The 18,371-nt window shown below is 41.0% G+C and overlaps 1 protein-coding gene and 1 long non-coding RNA gene across 2 annotated transcripts in view; both read left to right on the forward strand.

Annotated features, from left to right (window-relative positions):
* Positions 1-378: 378 nt before the first annotated feature.
* On the forward strand, positions 379-3,629 carry LOC135075504 (phosphatidylinositol-glycan biosynthesis class X protein). The gene is made up of 5 exons (XM_063969941.1): positions 379-642; positions 879-1,026; positions 1,707-1,861; positions 2,196-2,349; positions 3,327-3,629. Exons 1-5 carry the CDS (start codon positions 506-508, stop codon positions 3,480-3,482), a joined length of 750 nt encoding a protein of 249 aa, XP_063826011.1. The 5' UTR covers positions 379-505; the 3' UTR covers positions 3,483-3,629.
* Positions 3,630-10,681: 7,052 nt separating this feature from the next.
* The window catches only part of LOC135075674 (uncharacterized), a 130,146-nt gene continuing 122,456 nt past the window's right edge, over positions 10,682-18,371 (forward strand). The window contains exon 1 of the long non-coding RNA XR_010258088.1: positions 10,682-10,830. This is a non-coding gene — a long non-coding RNA (uncharacterized LOC135075674). The remainder of the gene's footprint in view (positions 10,831-18,371) is intronic.

Genomic DNA, 18,371 nt, shown 5'->3' on the forward strand with positions numbered 1-18,371 from the left:
GTCTAACTGCTGCTGCTACTATGTTAAGGCCACAGTATTGCTGTGGTTGGGCCTCATGTAATCTCACTCAGCAACCATCACTGCATTAGTAACAATCAGCGTAACAATGTTATTTGGTTAACTTTACTGGATGTTGTTGATTTCTTCAGGACTTCAGCAAGAGCTAAGAGAAATATTGGTACATTTCCGTTTTTATTAATTTAATTAAAACTTATGAATGAATGAAAATGAATGATTTTTCGTTATATATTTTTACCGACTTCTTTGATTGCGAAACTTTACAGTAATGTTTTCTCTGATCACTGTCTACATTCTCTATGATTAAAAAATCAACTGTCACAATTTCCATCTGTCAATGTCAAAAAATTCCGACAATTTCGTTCAGAATTTATCGCTCGTTGTGCGATAAAATTAAATTTATTTTTTATTCATTAATTACTGTATTATAATATTGTGCGATAAATTACACATAATAATGGTGTTGTAAACAGCTTATATTTCCAATATGAGTGATCTCCATTCAAGGTTCCTCGTAAACATTGTGTTTTTGTGTTTGTATTTTACCACACATGTTTCGGCTAAAAAATCTTGTGATTTTAACATCAAAGTTCAACAAAATCTACTAAATGAAGGATTTCACAGGTAAACCATCGTCCGTACTTGTTCCCATTTGGTTTTAAGGTGCATAACATTATCAAAATTAATTATCAAAGTTGTCTATTATAAAGTGAACTAAATCGCAAATAACTATCTTTAACTACCATAAAACTATATCATATCTTTTAAGATGCATGATAAGTGACTAAGCAAGTATTTATAATAATAAATACCTAACATAGTAGCAAATTAAATGGATCAACAAACAATAATTATTTCAGGAACATAACTTACGGGATTGTATTCAACACTGATAAAGAAGAAGATGTCTGGCTGTACAGAGGTTGTATAGTTGCGCTAGACCAGCCCCTCCCACCTGGAGTCTACTTAAACCCAGATGAGTTGAACGAATTCAGGAGAATTAAAAAGGTAAACCAAACGAACAAAATAAATGATATTACAAGTAGGTGGACCGACGACATCGTAAAGGTAGCAGGGAAGCGCTGGACGCAGGCTGTTACCAATCGATCAACGTGGAAAGCATTGGAGGAGGCCTATGTTCAGCAGTGGACGTCCTATGGCTAAAATGATGATGATGATGATGACAAGTAAGAAAACTATGATTGCTGGTATGCTTAGTACAGAAGCTAATATTATCTTGGAGAGCCTTTGGCTTCAAAATCAAAAAAATCAAAATCAAAAATATTTATTCAGTTTAGACCACAAGTGGCACTTATGACCGTCAATAGAAAATAATAAAAAAAGAAAAGGTAGCCCTTATGGGGCACTTTACATGACTCCTTATCTCTTGGGCCCTACCAGCGCTTCGAGACAAACATATGGCAAGTGCTGAGAAGAAACGCTGGAACAAACTCAATCACCACTTATTGAATAACAACAATGTCATACTATGATTTAACCAAATTAATAAATTCTATTCCATTTAAGTTATCTTTTCTGGTACAAGCTCAACTTTAGCTACATAAAATTAATGAAAATGTATTAATTACTTACTTAAGATATAGAAGAAGCCTTTTATACTGTAGCATATTGATATCAAATAAACTTCACGTTTTGATCATTACACTGCTATACCGATTACTTTCCAGTTAAATGCAGTAACTAAGAACAGGATTAACATAGAACTGCCAACGGAAGAGTCGGAATCGAGCAATGTGTACATTTTTGGCAGAATCAAACAGGACAAGGCATACCTATGGCTGCCCGTGCATGCTAGATACCACAAAGCAGTTAAAGGTGGTGGGTAAGTTATTTGTTTGTTGATTTTGTAGTCATTATATACTAGCCTTTACTGGTTAGGTACTTGTTGGCTTTCAAGCTGTAGATCCTGGCTACACAAGAGTTGCAGTGGTAGGAATAGTATCATTAGACATTATGAATTACCTTAACGATCAGTTTTTCACTAGATTCTGTTTAAAATAAAATAGGTTATTGATGGTTCGTTAGTTTAGCCCATTTATTGTATGCTTAAGCTTTGGGTTTTATTAATTTTAGAAGCTTTAAAAATTAAATACTAAAAAGGAAAATATTATAAAGGATTTATTAAAATGAATATATATTATCTTTACTCTATGCAGGACTGCAAGAAACACAGTAAAGTCACCAAAACTATACCTCCGGTGTCCAGATCAACGGTTGGACGTGTGCGATAAGGCTCTGTCGCCTGACACTTTCCTGTGCAATGGCAGCTCTAAGGAGAAATGCAGCTGGAAGCAAATACCTTTCACTATGGTAAATCATTTGCTTATATTTTAATTTATGTGTAAATGTTTTTTAACATGTTATCCCCATTTTCTGGTGGATTGAGAAGTTGACAGTATTGACATTTAATGACATATTTTTTTAATAACTGTATTTTTCTGTATGATTATTATTACATACTAGCGGCCGCCCGCGACTTCGTACGCGTGGATCCCGTTTTACCCCCTTCATCTATCTTACGCGGTTTAGATTTTTTCATACAAATGTTTTTTCCCGCTAACTCCCGTTCCCGTTGGAATTTCGCAATATCCTGTTGTAACTAAGCTTTAAGTTAACTAAGGGACCTGTATGCCAAATTTCAAGCGTCTAACTTAAGCGGTTTAGATTTTTCATACAAAAGGATTTTCCCGGTAATGCCCGTTCCCGTGGGAATTCCTAAGTATCCTATAACCTGCCCAGGAGTATGAAGAATAATTGTACCAAGTTTCGTTAAAATCCGTCGAGTAGTTTTTGTTTCTATAAGGAACATACAGACAGACAGACAGACAGATAGACAGACAGACAAAAATTTTACTGATTGCATTTTTGGCATCAGTATCGATCACTAATCACCCCCTGATAGTTATTTTGAAAATATATTTCATGTACAGAATTGACCTCTCTACAGATTTATTATAAGTATAGATTTAATTACATATTTAATGTTATAAATACAATGTACTTACATGAATCTTTTCCATTTTTTTTTCTAGCTTTTACTGATAACAAAGAACATGAAAGTTGTCATACTTTGTAGTGTTAAATTATGATAGTTGATATTTCCGACATTTAGTCAACTTTGCAGTACAGTATTTGCAACACAAGTGAAGACCTACCTACATAAAAATACCTATCTATAGAAACGCCTAACCAATGTATCACAACAATTTACTAAACCTAAAAATTGCATCTAAAAAACTCGCAGGCTCTATGCCGTCCCAAATCGCTCACACGCTGTCCCATTCCAGGTGACTGAGCCGCTAATATGGGACGTCCCGGTGGGGGATTTGGACCACTACTACACAGTGGCTGTTGGAACCGGTCTCGTGGTCGTCATGGGTTCCGTATACCTTCTGCAGGCGGCTCACGAGTACCAAACGAAACGCCGCGAGAGGGCGGTGTGATATGTTAGTGTTATTGGAGTATTTATGTAATTTAGTTTAATAGTATAGTTCTTGCAACTCACGAAGGCGAGTGAGCGAGAATTAATGTTTGTCTTCCTTGTTTGTGAGTGTGAGTGAATGTTTGTCTCGAAGCGCTGGTAGGGCAAAAAAAGAATGAGACATGTGTAGGCTCCTCAAGAGCATTTGACGATTTGTGAGTCTAAACCAGTGTTTTTCAACCTGTGGGTCGCGACCCCCTGGGGGGTCGCGAAGCCTCTATAGGGGGGTCGCGAAGCCTCTATAGGGGGGTCGCGAGAGGTCGTAAAAACTACCTCAGTAAAAAAACAGTAAGTTTTAAAGCTAGATTTATCCGAAATCTAATTATGAAAATTCATAAATGTTGTATAGATTGAAGAATTCGGTCCCTACAACATCTTCGTAAAAAAGGCATGAAAACAAAAAAGCTTGCCAACTGCCTAAAAATGAACTAAAAAGATAAAAACAAGACAACTTAGTGTTCACAAATGCAGTCGGAGGCATCAATGACTAATTCTTTTGTTGGTGATGTATTTGATGCCTCCGACTGCATTTGTGAACACTAAGTTGTCTTGTTTTTGTTTTTTTAGTTCATTTTTACGCAGTTGGGTTTTTTGTTTATTCAACAATAATTTTAATTTAATCTTTTTAGTTAAATAAACTACTACTCAAAAAGCCCTTAATTTTCATAGAATAATCACTCCTTAAATTTTTGGGGAAAAAATTTTTTTAAGACATTATGGTGCCTAAAATCCGCCATTTTGATTTTTTTTTAACTTTAATATAGCCAGTGTTACTCTCACGATTAAGACGAATCTAACGCACTCACGCTAAAATCGATCAAGCCGTTTAGGCTGTAGGCCGTGCCAAAGAAATGTACATGTTACGGTCAAAGTGATAAATGTGAAAATTATGAATAATCGCCGGTTATTATGAATAATTACCGCATGATTTGGTAAATGTGATTAATATGAGGTCATTTATGTGTGTATAAAACTAAATAGGCGGCTTAGGGGTGGCCCAAGGGCCACCCCCGCCGCACCTTAACCTATTTTTCACTTTAAATCATAACATTATGTTATAGGCATCATGGAAAAGTAATATTATGCAAGAAACATTCCAAACTCATTATGCCAAATTATATTAATATATGATATCAAAACGTTCAAAAGTTTGGCTGTACACGAGCACGTACACAAGATGTTGTTCTCTTTTATGAAATTTGTTAGTACTAAGGTTGAATTATTAAATAATCACTGTTAAATATGATTAATTTATCACATTAACCGTAACATACATACATACACTCGAAAAACTTAATTATTTTTTCATGCTAGGGGGGTCGCGTCATGAAAAAGGTTGAAAAACACTGGTCTAAACAAATAAATATAATTTTGATTTTGAGCTTTACTTGTGTGTGTACGTGTACATGCACGTAACGATAGTGTTATGTCTATCAAAACTTTTGAACAACGAACAGTAGCGAGCCACCACACGTGTAAAGCTCACTCGCCTTCGTGAATTGCAACAACTATAATACACTCAACATTAAATAAACCGCACCTTCCGCGACGCGAACTTTAAAGATTTTCTTCTGACACAATCATGGTACCCCAACAATATTGGTATTATTTGAAAGCCCAATAAATATCCTTAAAGAAAAATACATTTCATTTCTAAATAAATGATTAACATTTACCATAAATGTGACTTGAAAATAGACCTCACTTTGGACTCACCTCTGGGATCAATTAGACCAATTTTTATGGTTATAAAACCAAATAAAGATCTCACGTGTCCTCTTTAACAGATAGATAGCGATTAATCCCAACTTAACAGTTTTATAGTCATAAAAAATGGCTATAGCGTAACTACCTATTTTTTTAAGAAGTGCCTCTGGATAATCCTTGTAAAGACACATTTTTGGGGTAAAAACCTTTCCTTTAATGAAATGAAGTTTAGAACTAGGCTTTCAAATGGTACCAACGTTGGTGGGAAGTGGGGATGCATACGTTTGATAAGTGCTTGTCGCGGGAGGTGCGATTTATTTGATGCCGAGTGTAGTTTTGAGAAGGTATCGCCGAGAGACATGATAAGAAGATATTTGGAGAAATAGGCTAGTTTCCTAAAAAAAATTTTTAGTCCGTCATGTTTAATATCAAAAAATATTGGACACCTATATTTTTATTTGTCAATCTAACAAATAATTACATAGTTATGGTGCGTTGAAGTTCCGCGCGACGTCACAAAGTGCGGCACTTTTATGCACTCATTGACGTCACGGGCCTCTTCTTATGAACTTTGACGCGCTTTATCTCTTTAATTTTTCATTAGTTTGAAAAAGTGAAAAATACGTGTAGACTATTTTTTGGTAAGTTAACTGACGGACTAATTAAAACTCTTGCTTTTTGACCCAGGAAACATCCCTATTATTTGTATTTTAAAATTGTATATTTATTAAACGGATACTCAAAACCTTTTACAATTAACCCCAAAAAATATCGCTGCTTTCTTTATTGAGATTAATAGATTTAACAGTCGAGAAAATTGTCATTAAAAATAATTGAACAGACGTCGGCATATCAAGGTGAATACTTACAACATAGGTGGATGTAACAGGCATTTTATAACAAAAAAATATACACAAACTCATTCCATATTCAATAGCAAAGTATTATGCAATAAATATAGAATTTAAACCTACATTGGGTTATTATTTTTTTGAAGCTACCAGCTACTCTACCATCGACAGTCGAGTCTAATCGATTGAGTCCATCTTCATTGAGCCACGTATTCTAAAACTCAATTTATATCATGACCGATAAATTACGTGCTTGACCTTTCTTGGGTGTAGATATCGTTTTATAATACGGTACTGAATCGGTACCCTCTGAACCTAAAATTGAAACACAAGTAAAATTTTCGATTCACTGGGGATAAAGTGAAAACAATTAATTACTCAAGTCGCTTGATGTCGATGTGTTATGAAAAAAAAAACAAGTGAAAGATGAAACAAAACAAAACAATTTATTGATTCCGAGTTACGAGCAACCGCCCTCTACAATACTTTCTTGAAGCTAGTGGCGCCATCTTCAAGTTTCGGTGAGTACCTTATACGTACGATAACTTTTGTATAAGTGGGTACGTTACAAACTTTTCTCTCGTCGAGTACGCTGAGAGGGCGTCGAGAGGACACCACTCGCCACTATCGATCGAGGAGGCTTCCAAGCGTTACTTGTTGCCTCTTTGGCTATAGATATTCAAAACACTCGGGCTCAGCTTACGCTCCGAGTCGGAACAATCGAACGCGGATATCATGGGATGCGTATGTGCGGAAACCGGAGGGAAGAAGGGACCGTGAGCACAGCGAACCAATTCAGGGAATCAATTCCCGCTTCGTCTCATGCGCGTCCCCAAACAATACCGCGCGGCTACACGCGCCCGTCCGTCACGTTACTAGCGCGAAACGCTCAGCGGACCGCAAAGCGCGGACGGGAGAAGCGAGGGCACAGGGCGATCTCTCATTACCGCGCGTCGATGCCAATCATTACCGGGAGCCCCGCGACCGCCGGCTCGGCTCGGGAGCGCTGGAGCCGGGGGCGTGCCGGGCGCGCGGGGGGCGCGGGGGACGCGTGTTTACATGCGGGTGCAGGCGGCGGCTGCAGCGGGCGGCGATCGATGCTGGGCGGGCCGCGCGGGCCGGGGGCGGGGCGACGCGCGGCGCCCGGCTCAGTCCGCCACGGGGCCGCGTCCGCGCGGTCGTCGCCTGTCGCCTGTCCGCGGTGCGGCGCGCCGGAGTGTCTCCGCGACCGCGGGCGCCCGGCGGCGGCGGCGAGCCTCGCGCCGCCCGCGCCCGCGCCCATGCCGCCGCCCGCTGCCGCAGCGAGCCGCCCGCACACGCGCCCGAGCCCCGCCGGCGCCGCGCGCGCAGCCTGGCCGCGCCGCCCGCGCCGGGCCCGCCGCCGCGCCTGCGGCCCGTGTTCCTGTGGGCGCGCCAGCTCGACGGCACCGTCCAGGAGGTCCGCTGCGAGGACTACGACGCGCGCAACCGCATCCGCATCGCGCGCACCCCCGACGGCTGGCGCGTGATCCCGCGCACCGAGATCTACAACTCGATCCGGCTGCCGTCGCCGCCGCCGCGCGCGCGCAGGGAGCGCCGCCGCCGCCGCCGGTCCGGCCGCTCCCGCCGCCGCGAGCGCCCGCCGCGGCCCGAGCCGGCCCCGGCGCCGGTGTGGGCGCCCGACCTGGAGTCGCACATCCCCTCGCACACCATCGCGGTCCCGCGCGCCCCGGCGCCGCGCTCGCCGTCGCGCTCGCCGCCGCCCGCGGAGCCGACGCCGCTCGACAACCTGTTGGCCGTCGCGGAGCTGGAGTTCAACCAGCAGCGCGGCGAGGAGCTGGAGCTCGAGCTGCAGGCGAGCGCGGCCGCGCAGTACCCCTTCCTGCCCGACGAGGCGGTCGCGCGGGACGTCATGTCGTTCGAGCTCGGCGAGCCGAAGCCGGACGAGCTGTTCTTCGACAGAAAGTCGCACGCGCCCGAGCGCGCGGGCGAGGACGACGCTTTCCAAAACGACATGGTCGTGCACAAGGATCTGTTCGAGACCATCAGCGAGGCGCACTACCTGCCGGAGCTGGGCGGCCCCCACGACGAGGAGCTGCTGGAGTCCCTGGTCGAGAAGGGCTGCGAGGACAACCAGATACTCGGACAGGCGCTCGATAAGTTTACACATTTAGTTCACGGCTCAGGGGATTACGTGGAGGAGGAGGAGGACATTCTGCTGAGTGGGGCGCCGGTCGCGGATATTATCGACAGACTGGAGCAGTCGCTGGAGTCCCCCGGCCGCAGCAGCATCACCGCCGCCCAGGGACTCCTGCATCTACATCACATAGGCGATCATCTCCCTCCTCCCTCGGATCACCAACAATCTGTGGAACAAAATTACATATCCGATGAAGTGTTCGGTCAGGAACCGACGACGGAATGTCCGATGGACACGTTGAACGCCAGCACGGAGATGCAGGGAAGCGACGAAGTGAACCACTTGGAGTACGAGGCGGACGCCGAGAAGAGGCTACAAAATACCGTGGAGGCTACCGACATTATGTATGCTGAACCTGTACCTGAACCTCAAAAGACTTACGACGAGAAATCTTTTGTACAACAAGCGCAAGCGCTGCCCGATCAAAGTGAAATAGTTGTGCCAACCGAAACGCCAAACCAGTCAGTAGTGAGTGATATAACCTGTGAACAACCCGCGATGAAAACGCATCTGGATCATACTCAAATGTGCGACGACAACATTCAGTCGTCCATCAGGTCGGAGGTCGAGTTTCCCAAGGAGCTCGTGGAGACAACGAACACAGAGGAGTTCGCTCCGACAGATTTGAGCATAAAGCACGTAGATACGAGTATAAAGCATGTGAGTAATGTCGTTGCGACTGTGGCAGAAACAACGAATCACACTGAGGATAGTTTGTCAGAAAAGAGCGATGACCAACCTAAAGATTTGAGCGTGCACCGAAGGCTGCCCACCCCGCATGCGTCGCCGAGAAGGATAGACATACCGCGGGCGCCCTCGCGCGAGTCGGATGCCATGCAGTCGCCTCAGCCGAGCGGCATCCCCGCCGTGCCCTCCTCCCCGGAAATATTTACTATGCCACTAACGAAGAGCAAACAGACACTGTTTTTAGAAACCCTCCTGTCGTCGCCCTCGCCAAAAATGTATACGTCCGAAGTTACTATCACAAAACAACAGTGCGAACCGCTGAATTTGGGTAAACACAGAAAATCTGCGAGCCCCACTGTCTCCAGCTGCTCCGATGAAATCAGAAAGATGACGAAAGAGTTCGGGGAGCCCCAAGAGAAGCGAATCAAGAGGGAATCGGCGGAAGATTTAGCCAAAATAAGTAAAGTGTTTAATAAATGCAGTGAGGAAAAAAGCTCAGATCCCAAGCACAAAAAGCCTGAGCCACCTGCTCCGAAGTTGAACGAGGACGCGAGTCCGCTGAAACAATTGTTGGCTCTGAAACTCAGTCCCGACTTCAACATTCCAGATCCATTATTAGTTCCAAAATATAAACTTAACCATATCTTAGCGGCGCCTGCGAAAGAAATCCCGGCATTGCTATTACAAAGGCCGGAACTACGGTTGCCCGAAGCGTTCGCGTATCCGGCATTGTTACAAGATCCCGATATAATCGTCATATCATTATCACAACTTGAAAAAATTATAGAAAACAATGAAACTCCAATCACAGCCACAATAAAACCCAGAGAGACCCCGGCCGCCAAGCCCGCGCCGGCGAAGCCCGCGCCGAGCGCAGAACCCGCGACCTCCACGGCGCCGCAGCCCGACCAGACCAGCCAGCCCAAGCCCATTCCTTCTATGGACGCGCTGGCCGGCGACATCGACGCTGCGACTTCGGCCGCGCTCAACCAGATGCTGTGGCTGCCCTATCTCAGCCAGCTCGAAGCGATGGCTGCCTGCTCGCAAAACATGGATTTCCTGAAAGCTCTAAATTCCTCCGGATACTCCGGTGCAAATTATCCCGACTTCTCGCAAATGTTCGGCCAGACGGGTCGGTTTATGGGCCCCACAGGGTTCCCAATGATGCCTCCGATGGACTACGACAGTCGACTGCAATTCGCGATGTGGCAGGAGGCGATGAATCACGCCAACGCGACCGCGTCTCAAAGATCGAAAAACGCCACCATGGACGCCCAGATGAAAGATCTCGTGTCGAAGTCGAGCGACGTGCAGAACCCTTACGTGCATTCCACTAAAAACACTCAGAGCAAGTCGCACACGTCGGCTCGGACCAGCCCGATAACGCCCAGTTATAATAACAGTCAGCGAGCGATGCCGCATAATCCGTTCCTTCAGGGGATGTATCCGGGCATGAACCCGAATATTCGGCCGAACATGCCTCTCCCGGGGCTCCAGATACCGTATTTCAATCCGAACATGATGGGCAGCCAGCGTTCGCCGCGGACGCAGAAGAGTCCTACGTCGCCGTACTTCCCGAACAATAACTACTTGCAGTCGGTGAAGCAATCTGAGAGTCAGTCTCATCAGAGGAGCAGCAGTGCTGGGTCGCAGGAGTCGCCGCGGCCGCGGATAAGTGTGAAGTCGCTGCATAATCTGATGGAGCCGGCGGCGGCGTCGGCGTCCGGCGTGGCTGGTAGGCGGCCGCCGAACCCGCCGCAGATGGGCCGGCGGCGTGACGAGCCCGAGGTGGGCAGCACCACGCCGCTTGGGGAGCCGCCGCCGCACATGCCGCCGCATCCACACGACCCAGCATCCTACCACTTATGGCATCCGCTGTTTGGCAAGTAAGTCCCTTTTTACTATTTACAACAATTCAAAACCGTGTAGGCACAGCTCTTATTAACATTTTGTTCTGACAAACTAATTTTAAGCCGGGTCTCCAGCGCGTTTTGCCCTACATAATCAACAAAAACATGTCAACGTTCAACAAAATTGCCTACAAAAAATGTTGAACACTGACATGTTTTTGTTGACCCGGCTTAGACGCACTAAAATTCAATTCAAAAAATTCTTGTTGATAAACAAAACAGGCATACTTATTTACTTTTTCGTAAGCCATATTTAGGTACATCTTAAAATCACTACACTAAACTACTACACGCTTTTGAATTGTCATATCTAATGTCATAACATTGTGGCGAGTTGTATGTGTTGTCTAACGTGTTTTTACTATAGAAAACGTTAGCCTAATTGGACATTTTCCAAGCTAAACATTTACTCAGTCGACGCTCTTCGACGTTATTAGTTTAACGAATCCACTTAGATTCTTATTCGAGTTATCGGACGCCAGTATGCAGCGTTAGGAGAGAAATAAAAACAAATAGCGCTTATCGCTGCACTACAGCTGACTGCAGAACAACAGTCGAATAAAACCACAATAAAGGCTATTACTCACATCTTGTTGAGTTGTATGGGCCGCACGCCCTCGCTGAGATTAGAAACGTCGTTAGATAGGGTTGCCCGATTGAACCAATTCAATAAAGATTTTTTTCGTGACTATAGCTTAACACGCTGCTATCTTTTAAAACATAGAACTACTAAATGTTTCGGGAAGAATTATTTTGTTATCAATAAATGTTTCAGACAAAATATTAATAGGTCTAAGAAACGTGATAAATAACTTATTATGAATTAAGTTGTAACTTAAACGTTTACAGCACTGATATTTCGCACTTTAACGTCGTGCAGATTCGTTTATAAAGATTTAGGAAAACAATAAACGCAAAATCCAACCAAACAATACACACTACCGTTAAAGCTAAAACTGCCTGAAGAAATATTCATATTCATATTCATTTATTTGCTCACTAAGTGTAGGTACATAAGGTCTTATAACTAAATACAGTGCTTAAAACTTAGTAACCTAGTTTAGGTATTGCAAATTTTTTGGAGGGCTTCATGCATGCTATATAATTATTTATTTTGTAGGTATATACTTTAATAGCTAAATAAATAAGTATTCCACATTTCCTATTGGAAACTTCTCATTTACATGAGATAAGAGTCTAGTAAAGGGTTTTGATGATAAATCGCAACATCTTCATAATTCATCGATGTAAAATTTTCCTACTTTTCCTTTAACTTACAGACACATTACATCTTGTCTAAAACTATATTTTCGACACTAGTCCCTAAACGAGTAGACAGTCACACTTTGCATATAAAAGTTCTCTCAAAATATCCCGATTCTCATGATTATTAATGGCAAAAACCTCAGCCTGTCACTAAGTCTTGTCAAATCAAAATGGCACCAGTCTGCGTCCCGTTTTGTACGTCCCAGAATACTTAAACAGTGGTGTGTCCTATTAAACTGGGACATCTCGTTGTAAAACAAAACTTATTTGCAACTGCTAAATAGGTCGTGCACCATTCAGGACCACTTTAGAAAATCGATAGAACCTAAAATATACCGCACTCGGTCACTCGACGCGTCGGGAACAGACATCGCATATATTTAGAGGCTTGGAGGAAATAGTTGTCCCGATATAACTAACGAATATGGATGTAGCCTTTTAGGTCAGCTAGTTTTAGGGTTATGGATAACGGTTTTGTATCAGGTAGGCTCTTAAGAATTCTATGTATAACTAGTCAATCTTCTTCTTAGTCGAGCACTCTTGTCAGAGTAGTCGTGGTAGCGCTGACGAGGTACACGGTAGGGCGTAGGGTGTTCGGTATCATTTCCGAGGGTAGCTCTCCTGGCGATGTGCCTCCATTTCTCTCGATTAGAGGCATCGCGAGTACTGGACCAAGGTGGACTCAGTAGCGTTTGTGATGGCGTCTATCCAGCGGGTTTGCGATCGACCGCGTGCTCTCTTGCCTTCCATCTACTAGTCTCTACATAATCTTATGTCACCATTATTGTTTTTTTCATTCACTTGTGAGTTTTTCTCTCGTCAATCTCAGAAAGTAATCAAATATACTTAACCAAAGCATCCGAATAACATTTCGCGCACGAGTCGAACAGCATTGGAATTCGCAAATTTTCATGCCATTTAAAATAAAAACATCTATAAATAGTTTATTTCAAAGTATCTTTAATTATAATTTATGTATATTTTGTGTACTTTAATTTATTCTTATATATTTTATCTGTTTAAAAATTTTCATAGTCAGTTGACTTTAAAACTGTGACGTGACAAACGTATTTATTCTATAGAAAACCGATAGGAAACGTAGTTTTGGTAAAATATAAAAAGTATGTCAATGGATCGGTGGTGTCAACACGTCCATTGTGCAAATCTGCATGCGATTGGAAATTCGATCGATTCAGAAATACGTCACCCACCTGTATAAACAGAATCGAAAAGTAGCCACAGGTCTAGCGCTACTCAGTCAGTGCCTGAGGGGTGAAACTGACAGCATACAAATCTGAAGCATATCTGAAGTCTCGCTTATACAGGGTGTTAGGTAAATGGGTATATGAGCCGACACTAGCCCATGTTAACATGGTCATATAAATGGTATGGTGAAGTCAGAAAATTGATATCTTCATTTTAATTATTTTATTTTTCATACAAATCATGTAAGATGTGGTGTCAAAGTAAGGCTGATGTCAAGATGTCAGACAACTACGCCGTATCAACCGCTGATGGGATTTATTGAAAGACGTGTTTTAGCTGCCGAATGCTTTATTGCACTGATTATAAAAATGTTAGAACTACCAAAGTCCCAAATGTAGGTCAGGCGTAGCTGGCCAAAGTGCCTGAATAAAATGCAAGTTAACAATAAATTATATAGTAATAAAAATGTGCGAGTTGACTCGTACAAATCAGATTTTATAAAATTTATTTTGTATGAAAATTAAAAAAATTAAAATGATATCAAATTTCTGACTTCACCATACCATTTATATGCCCATGTTAACATGGGCTTGTGTCGGCTCATATACCCATTTACCTAACACCCTGTATTTGACGTCTCAATAACATCTTACCGTGCCGCTCCCATACCTCAGGCACTGACTGAGTAGCGCTATAGACATACGCAATACATTAGCCTAGCCAGAAATATTCCTTACTGGCTTTTGCACGCAGCTTCACCCGCGTGAAATTTAGTTTGTCACAGATCGTCATTAACTATAGCCTAATTATGTTATTCTGGGTTATAAACAATAATACTGTATAGTTTCATCTAAATCCGTTCCGTAGTTTTCCTGTGAAAGAGTAACAAACATGTTAGTAAAAAACTCTCTCTAAAACTCATTTATTTCTGTAAGTAGGCTTTAAAAAAGCACTTTTACACGTCCCAGTATTAACCCTACCACTGCTTCAGGACAATAAATGGGCCAGTGCTGAGAAGAAGCAGCGCAAGAAACTCAGACACTATTGTCAGCCTCTTTTTCAAAGGTTTACAGGTTTTCAAAATACATAGTTATAAATATTTATGTTTATGCGAGCTAGGCAGTTACGCATCCCAAACATTTTTATCTTTTAAATAATCATCGACTTTATAGTAGCCCTTTTTCATTAAGGTACTTTTAATATGTGCTTTGAATTTATGAATGGGTAGTTCTACAACAGTTTGTGGTAATTTATTAAATAATTTAATACATTTCCCCATAAATGAATTCCCAATCTTATGCAGTCTGAAATTTGGAACGGCAAGTTTATTTTTGTTTCTTGTACCTATTAAAGTTATGCAAATCGCTCTTTTTCGTGAATTGCTCTATATTTTTGCGAACATATAAAAGGTTTTCATAAATGAACTGTGAAGCTACTGTCAGTAGGTATGTTAATTTCCTTAAAAAATTCTTTCAAGGAAAATCGGGGTCCAAGGTAAATAAATGGCCCGCACTGCTCTCTTCTGCAGAACAAACACAGTTTCAATGTCCGCGGCTGAGCCCCACAACAATATGCCGTATGACATTATACTGTGAAAATAGCTAAAATATACTAGCCTTGCCGTTTCAATGTCAGTTAATTGCCTTATCTTTCTCACTGCAAAAGCAGCCGAACTGAGCCTTTTTGACAAAGTTTCAATATGAGGACCCCACTGAAGTTTAGCATCTAAAGTGATTCCCAAGAATGTTGTGGAATTTATGCTATTTAGTTAACATCCATACAAACTTTTGCATTTATAATATTAGTAGGATAATTTTCCTATTCAAATTATTGAATCCATATTGCAATTTACATTAACGTCATATTCCAAATCTATAGTTTCTTCAATTAGTCGGAACTAGAAAGTTTCTGGGTTCACTACCGGCTGTGCTAATATTTGAGTTGTTCTCTACTTCACATTTTGAACTCTATCCAAATATCATTAAGGTATGTACTTGGATGCATCTTGTAATTGTCGGTGGTATTTCAATTCAATAGGCTGTCATTTAGCGGCTCCTAAGAGGACTTGTCTTGGTATAGAGGGCACATCAAGGTAAATACTGTGGCATCTTATGCCATGGGAATAAGAGCGATTTTGCTTTAAAAAATGTTTAAGTTTGATGTGTTGATGACTGCCTTTTATGCATTTTGATTATACGAGTAAGTAAATGTTATTATACCTACCATTCAACTACGAGTACAACCCCTTTTACTGTTCATGGCAGAATATCTTTTTGATACGATGGGTAAGTTTCACCGGTTCTAGATAAGGTTTCAGATGGCTATCTGACATTTAGCGCTACACAAAAGATGTAGTTCATCTGCCTGATAAGTTCTTAATTGGCTGACAAGGACTTTTAGGCAATAAAATATAAATATATTGTTTAGTCGTATCCACCCTAAAATAGATAGAGTTACTTAGCTTATGATTTCCGCTTCCGGCATAAGTACCCAACAACACCACCCGCGCCCACCGCCTATATTATAGTGATATTTCCGCAAAGTAACGCCTGATACTACTAATTATGGAGAATTCGATTCTATCTTATCATGCTCGGATGCTTCAAAAATACGTCTATAAGAGATATTCGATATAATACTACAGTAAAACTTTTCCTTTAATAAATCATATCTCCCATAGAAACAATTGGATCGATCTAAAAACACTTAATTCAATTCCGTATTTTAAACCCAGTATTCAGGTCAGTGCAGTGCCAGTAATAGCCACTTTGTGGGAATTAGTGGCCGGACCACAATTTGTGGCTATTTGCATTTATCGATCATTTAAGTTGGTGGGAAGACACCGAGTGTAAGTTATGTAAGAGACAAGTAAGAAACGTTTTATGTTTTGCCATTTTCTTTAACTGTAAATACATAAACTGTGAATAAATGATCTTTTATCTTTTTATCTTTTTTTTTTTAAATCTTTCAGCCAGATGACGGCACATTATAGTAATTATCTTATGTGGTTATAATAGATACGGTTTTTCAACAAAAAATATTATCCGAGTGACTCTACATAGAACCAAGTTCAGTCATAATATCAGAGTGAGTATAAAAAACTGACTACTGATATCGTTTTCCAGCAAAAAAACTAATGGATTTTGAATTTATTTATGTTTGAAAATCCATTTTAAATTAATGTCCACTAAATTGATTTAATTTCCAAATTGCCTACTCGTACGATTTCTAAAAGTTCATTGTGTATTAAGTAATCTGCAGCATGTAAGCAAGTCATTTTCCGAAATTATATCAAATCAAATCAAATTTCATTATTTGCGAAATTCCAGGTACATAAGTCTTACATAGATTTGGTAATAATAATGGTACTTGTACTTTTACTATAGTTTTCTTGTAAACATTGAGAAAGAACAGTATTTCGGCTTCTGACCAAACCACAACATTGAGTCAAATCGAGTATTTTCTGCGAAAATTCATATGTCTGTCATTCAAAACTTGTACGGAACCCTAAAATACCCACATTACTTATTTACACAACAAAGTACTAATAAGTACTGTGACATTTTCTAGCCTATTGCCTATGTAAAGTGGAACAGGTCACAGGGCTGGAAAGCTCCATGCTCTACATTTGCCGATTGCACCGATCGGGCCGCTTGAATATTTGATGGCTCAAATTACTGGCTCCTTCCTTTGTTTACTATGCAGTAATTACTTTAAGAATAGACAAAGGTACTGTTTTATATGCTGGACGTGATAAATAGTTTATTTTTTACGATGGAAATAAAAAATCAAAATAGGGTACTTAGTTGTTATTGTTACCACTAATCAATTGACAAACTTACGATTTTGCCACATGACGACGTCGTCACTATTTCGAACATACTTCGAACTCAATAAAATCTTAGAATTTTATCAATTTCATTTCAAATTAACATCAACATAGTAGTTTCAGTCTAATCTTTTCATTAGCATGGACAACTGCGTAAGTCTTACTTTCTTGTTTTGGCCAACGCATTAGCTTTAGAATGAAGTGTTATATCCATCAAAAACCGAATGCTCGACAGTCCCAACAGTATTCTAATGGTTTTGGCGGGGAGGTGGGACAGTGTCTTGATAAGACATTGGATCACCGCTCTTATAAACCAGGAGCAAATATATATAAAAAATTAATAATGTCAAATATTACTACTAACATTAGATGTAAGAACATTGTTACTAACATAATTGGATCTTTGTAATCTGAATAAATGAAAGGACATTGTCAGAAACCGCCTAAAAACCGCCCAAAAACATTAACCCATCATAATTATTTTCTATTTTTTTTAATACATTAAGCACCCTTTCATTCTAATGGACACTTAAGCATTGAAAAATTAAATAAATAAGTCTTTTAACGTTTATTCTATAATACTATTACAACTTCCGGACGTTTTGGTGCGTGGCATGGTCTAAAACCTATCAAGTTCCATAATTTTTGCCGATAAAATCTGTACGAGGCATTACCGTACTTTATTGCTGGGAGTCCATGTATAGTGATGTTCCTGCGGCCATCATAGACAATAAAATATCGATTTTGAAAATAAAATAAATCGATTAAACTGCTTTGAAGACTAGATTTGCGTTAAAAGCTAAAAAGATATTGACACTATTACAAGAAGCTATCTAAAGTGTCCAACTGGTCGAAGGTCGTAAATAAAATAAAAATAATTAGGACCATAAACTGATATTCATGGTATCATAACTGTAAAAGTGTCAGAATCCGATGTTGAATCCAATGCCAGTTGAAGTGTGAGAAACATATATCAACCTAGTATAGTTGCCAGTCTCTCATAATCTATGCCAATGAGGGTTTTCGCGATTGAAAAATCCGCCAGATGGCAATACGTAGACGTGAGGTCCAAATGCTGCATGATTGGTTATTTTTGACATGACATTGACAGATATCCACCAATCATGCAGCATTTGGACCTCGCGTCTACGTATTGCCATCTCGCGGATTTTTCAATCGCGAAAACCCTCATTCATAGCACATTAATAATAGACCA

The sequence above is a fragment of the Ostrinia nubilalis genome, chromosome 10 (assembly GCF_963855985.1).
Source record: "Ostrinia nubilalis chromosome 10, ilOstNubi1.1, whole genome shotgun sequence".
NCBI lineage: Eukaryota > Metazoa > Arthropoda > Insecta > Lepidoptera > Crambidae > Ostrinia > Ostrinia nubilalis.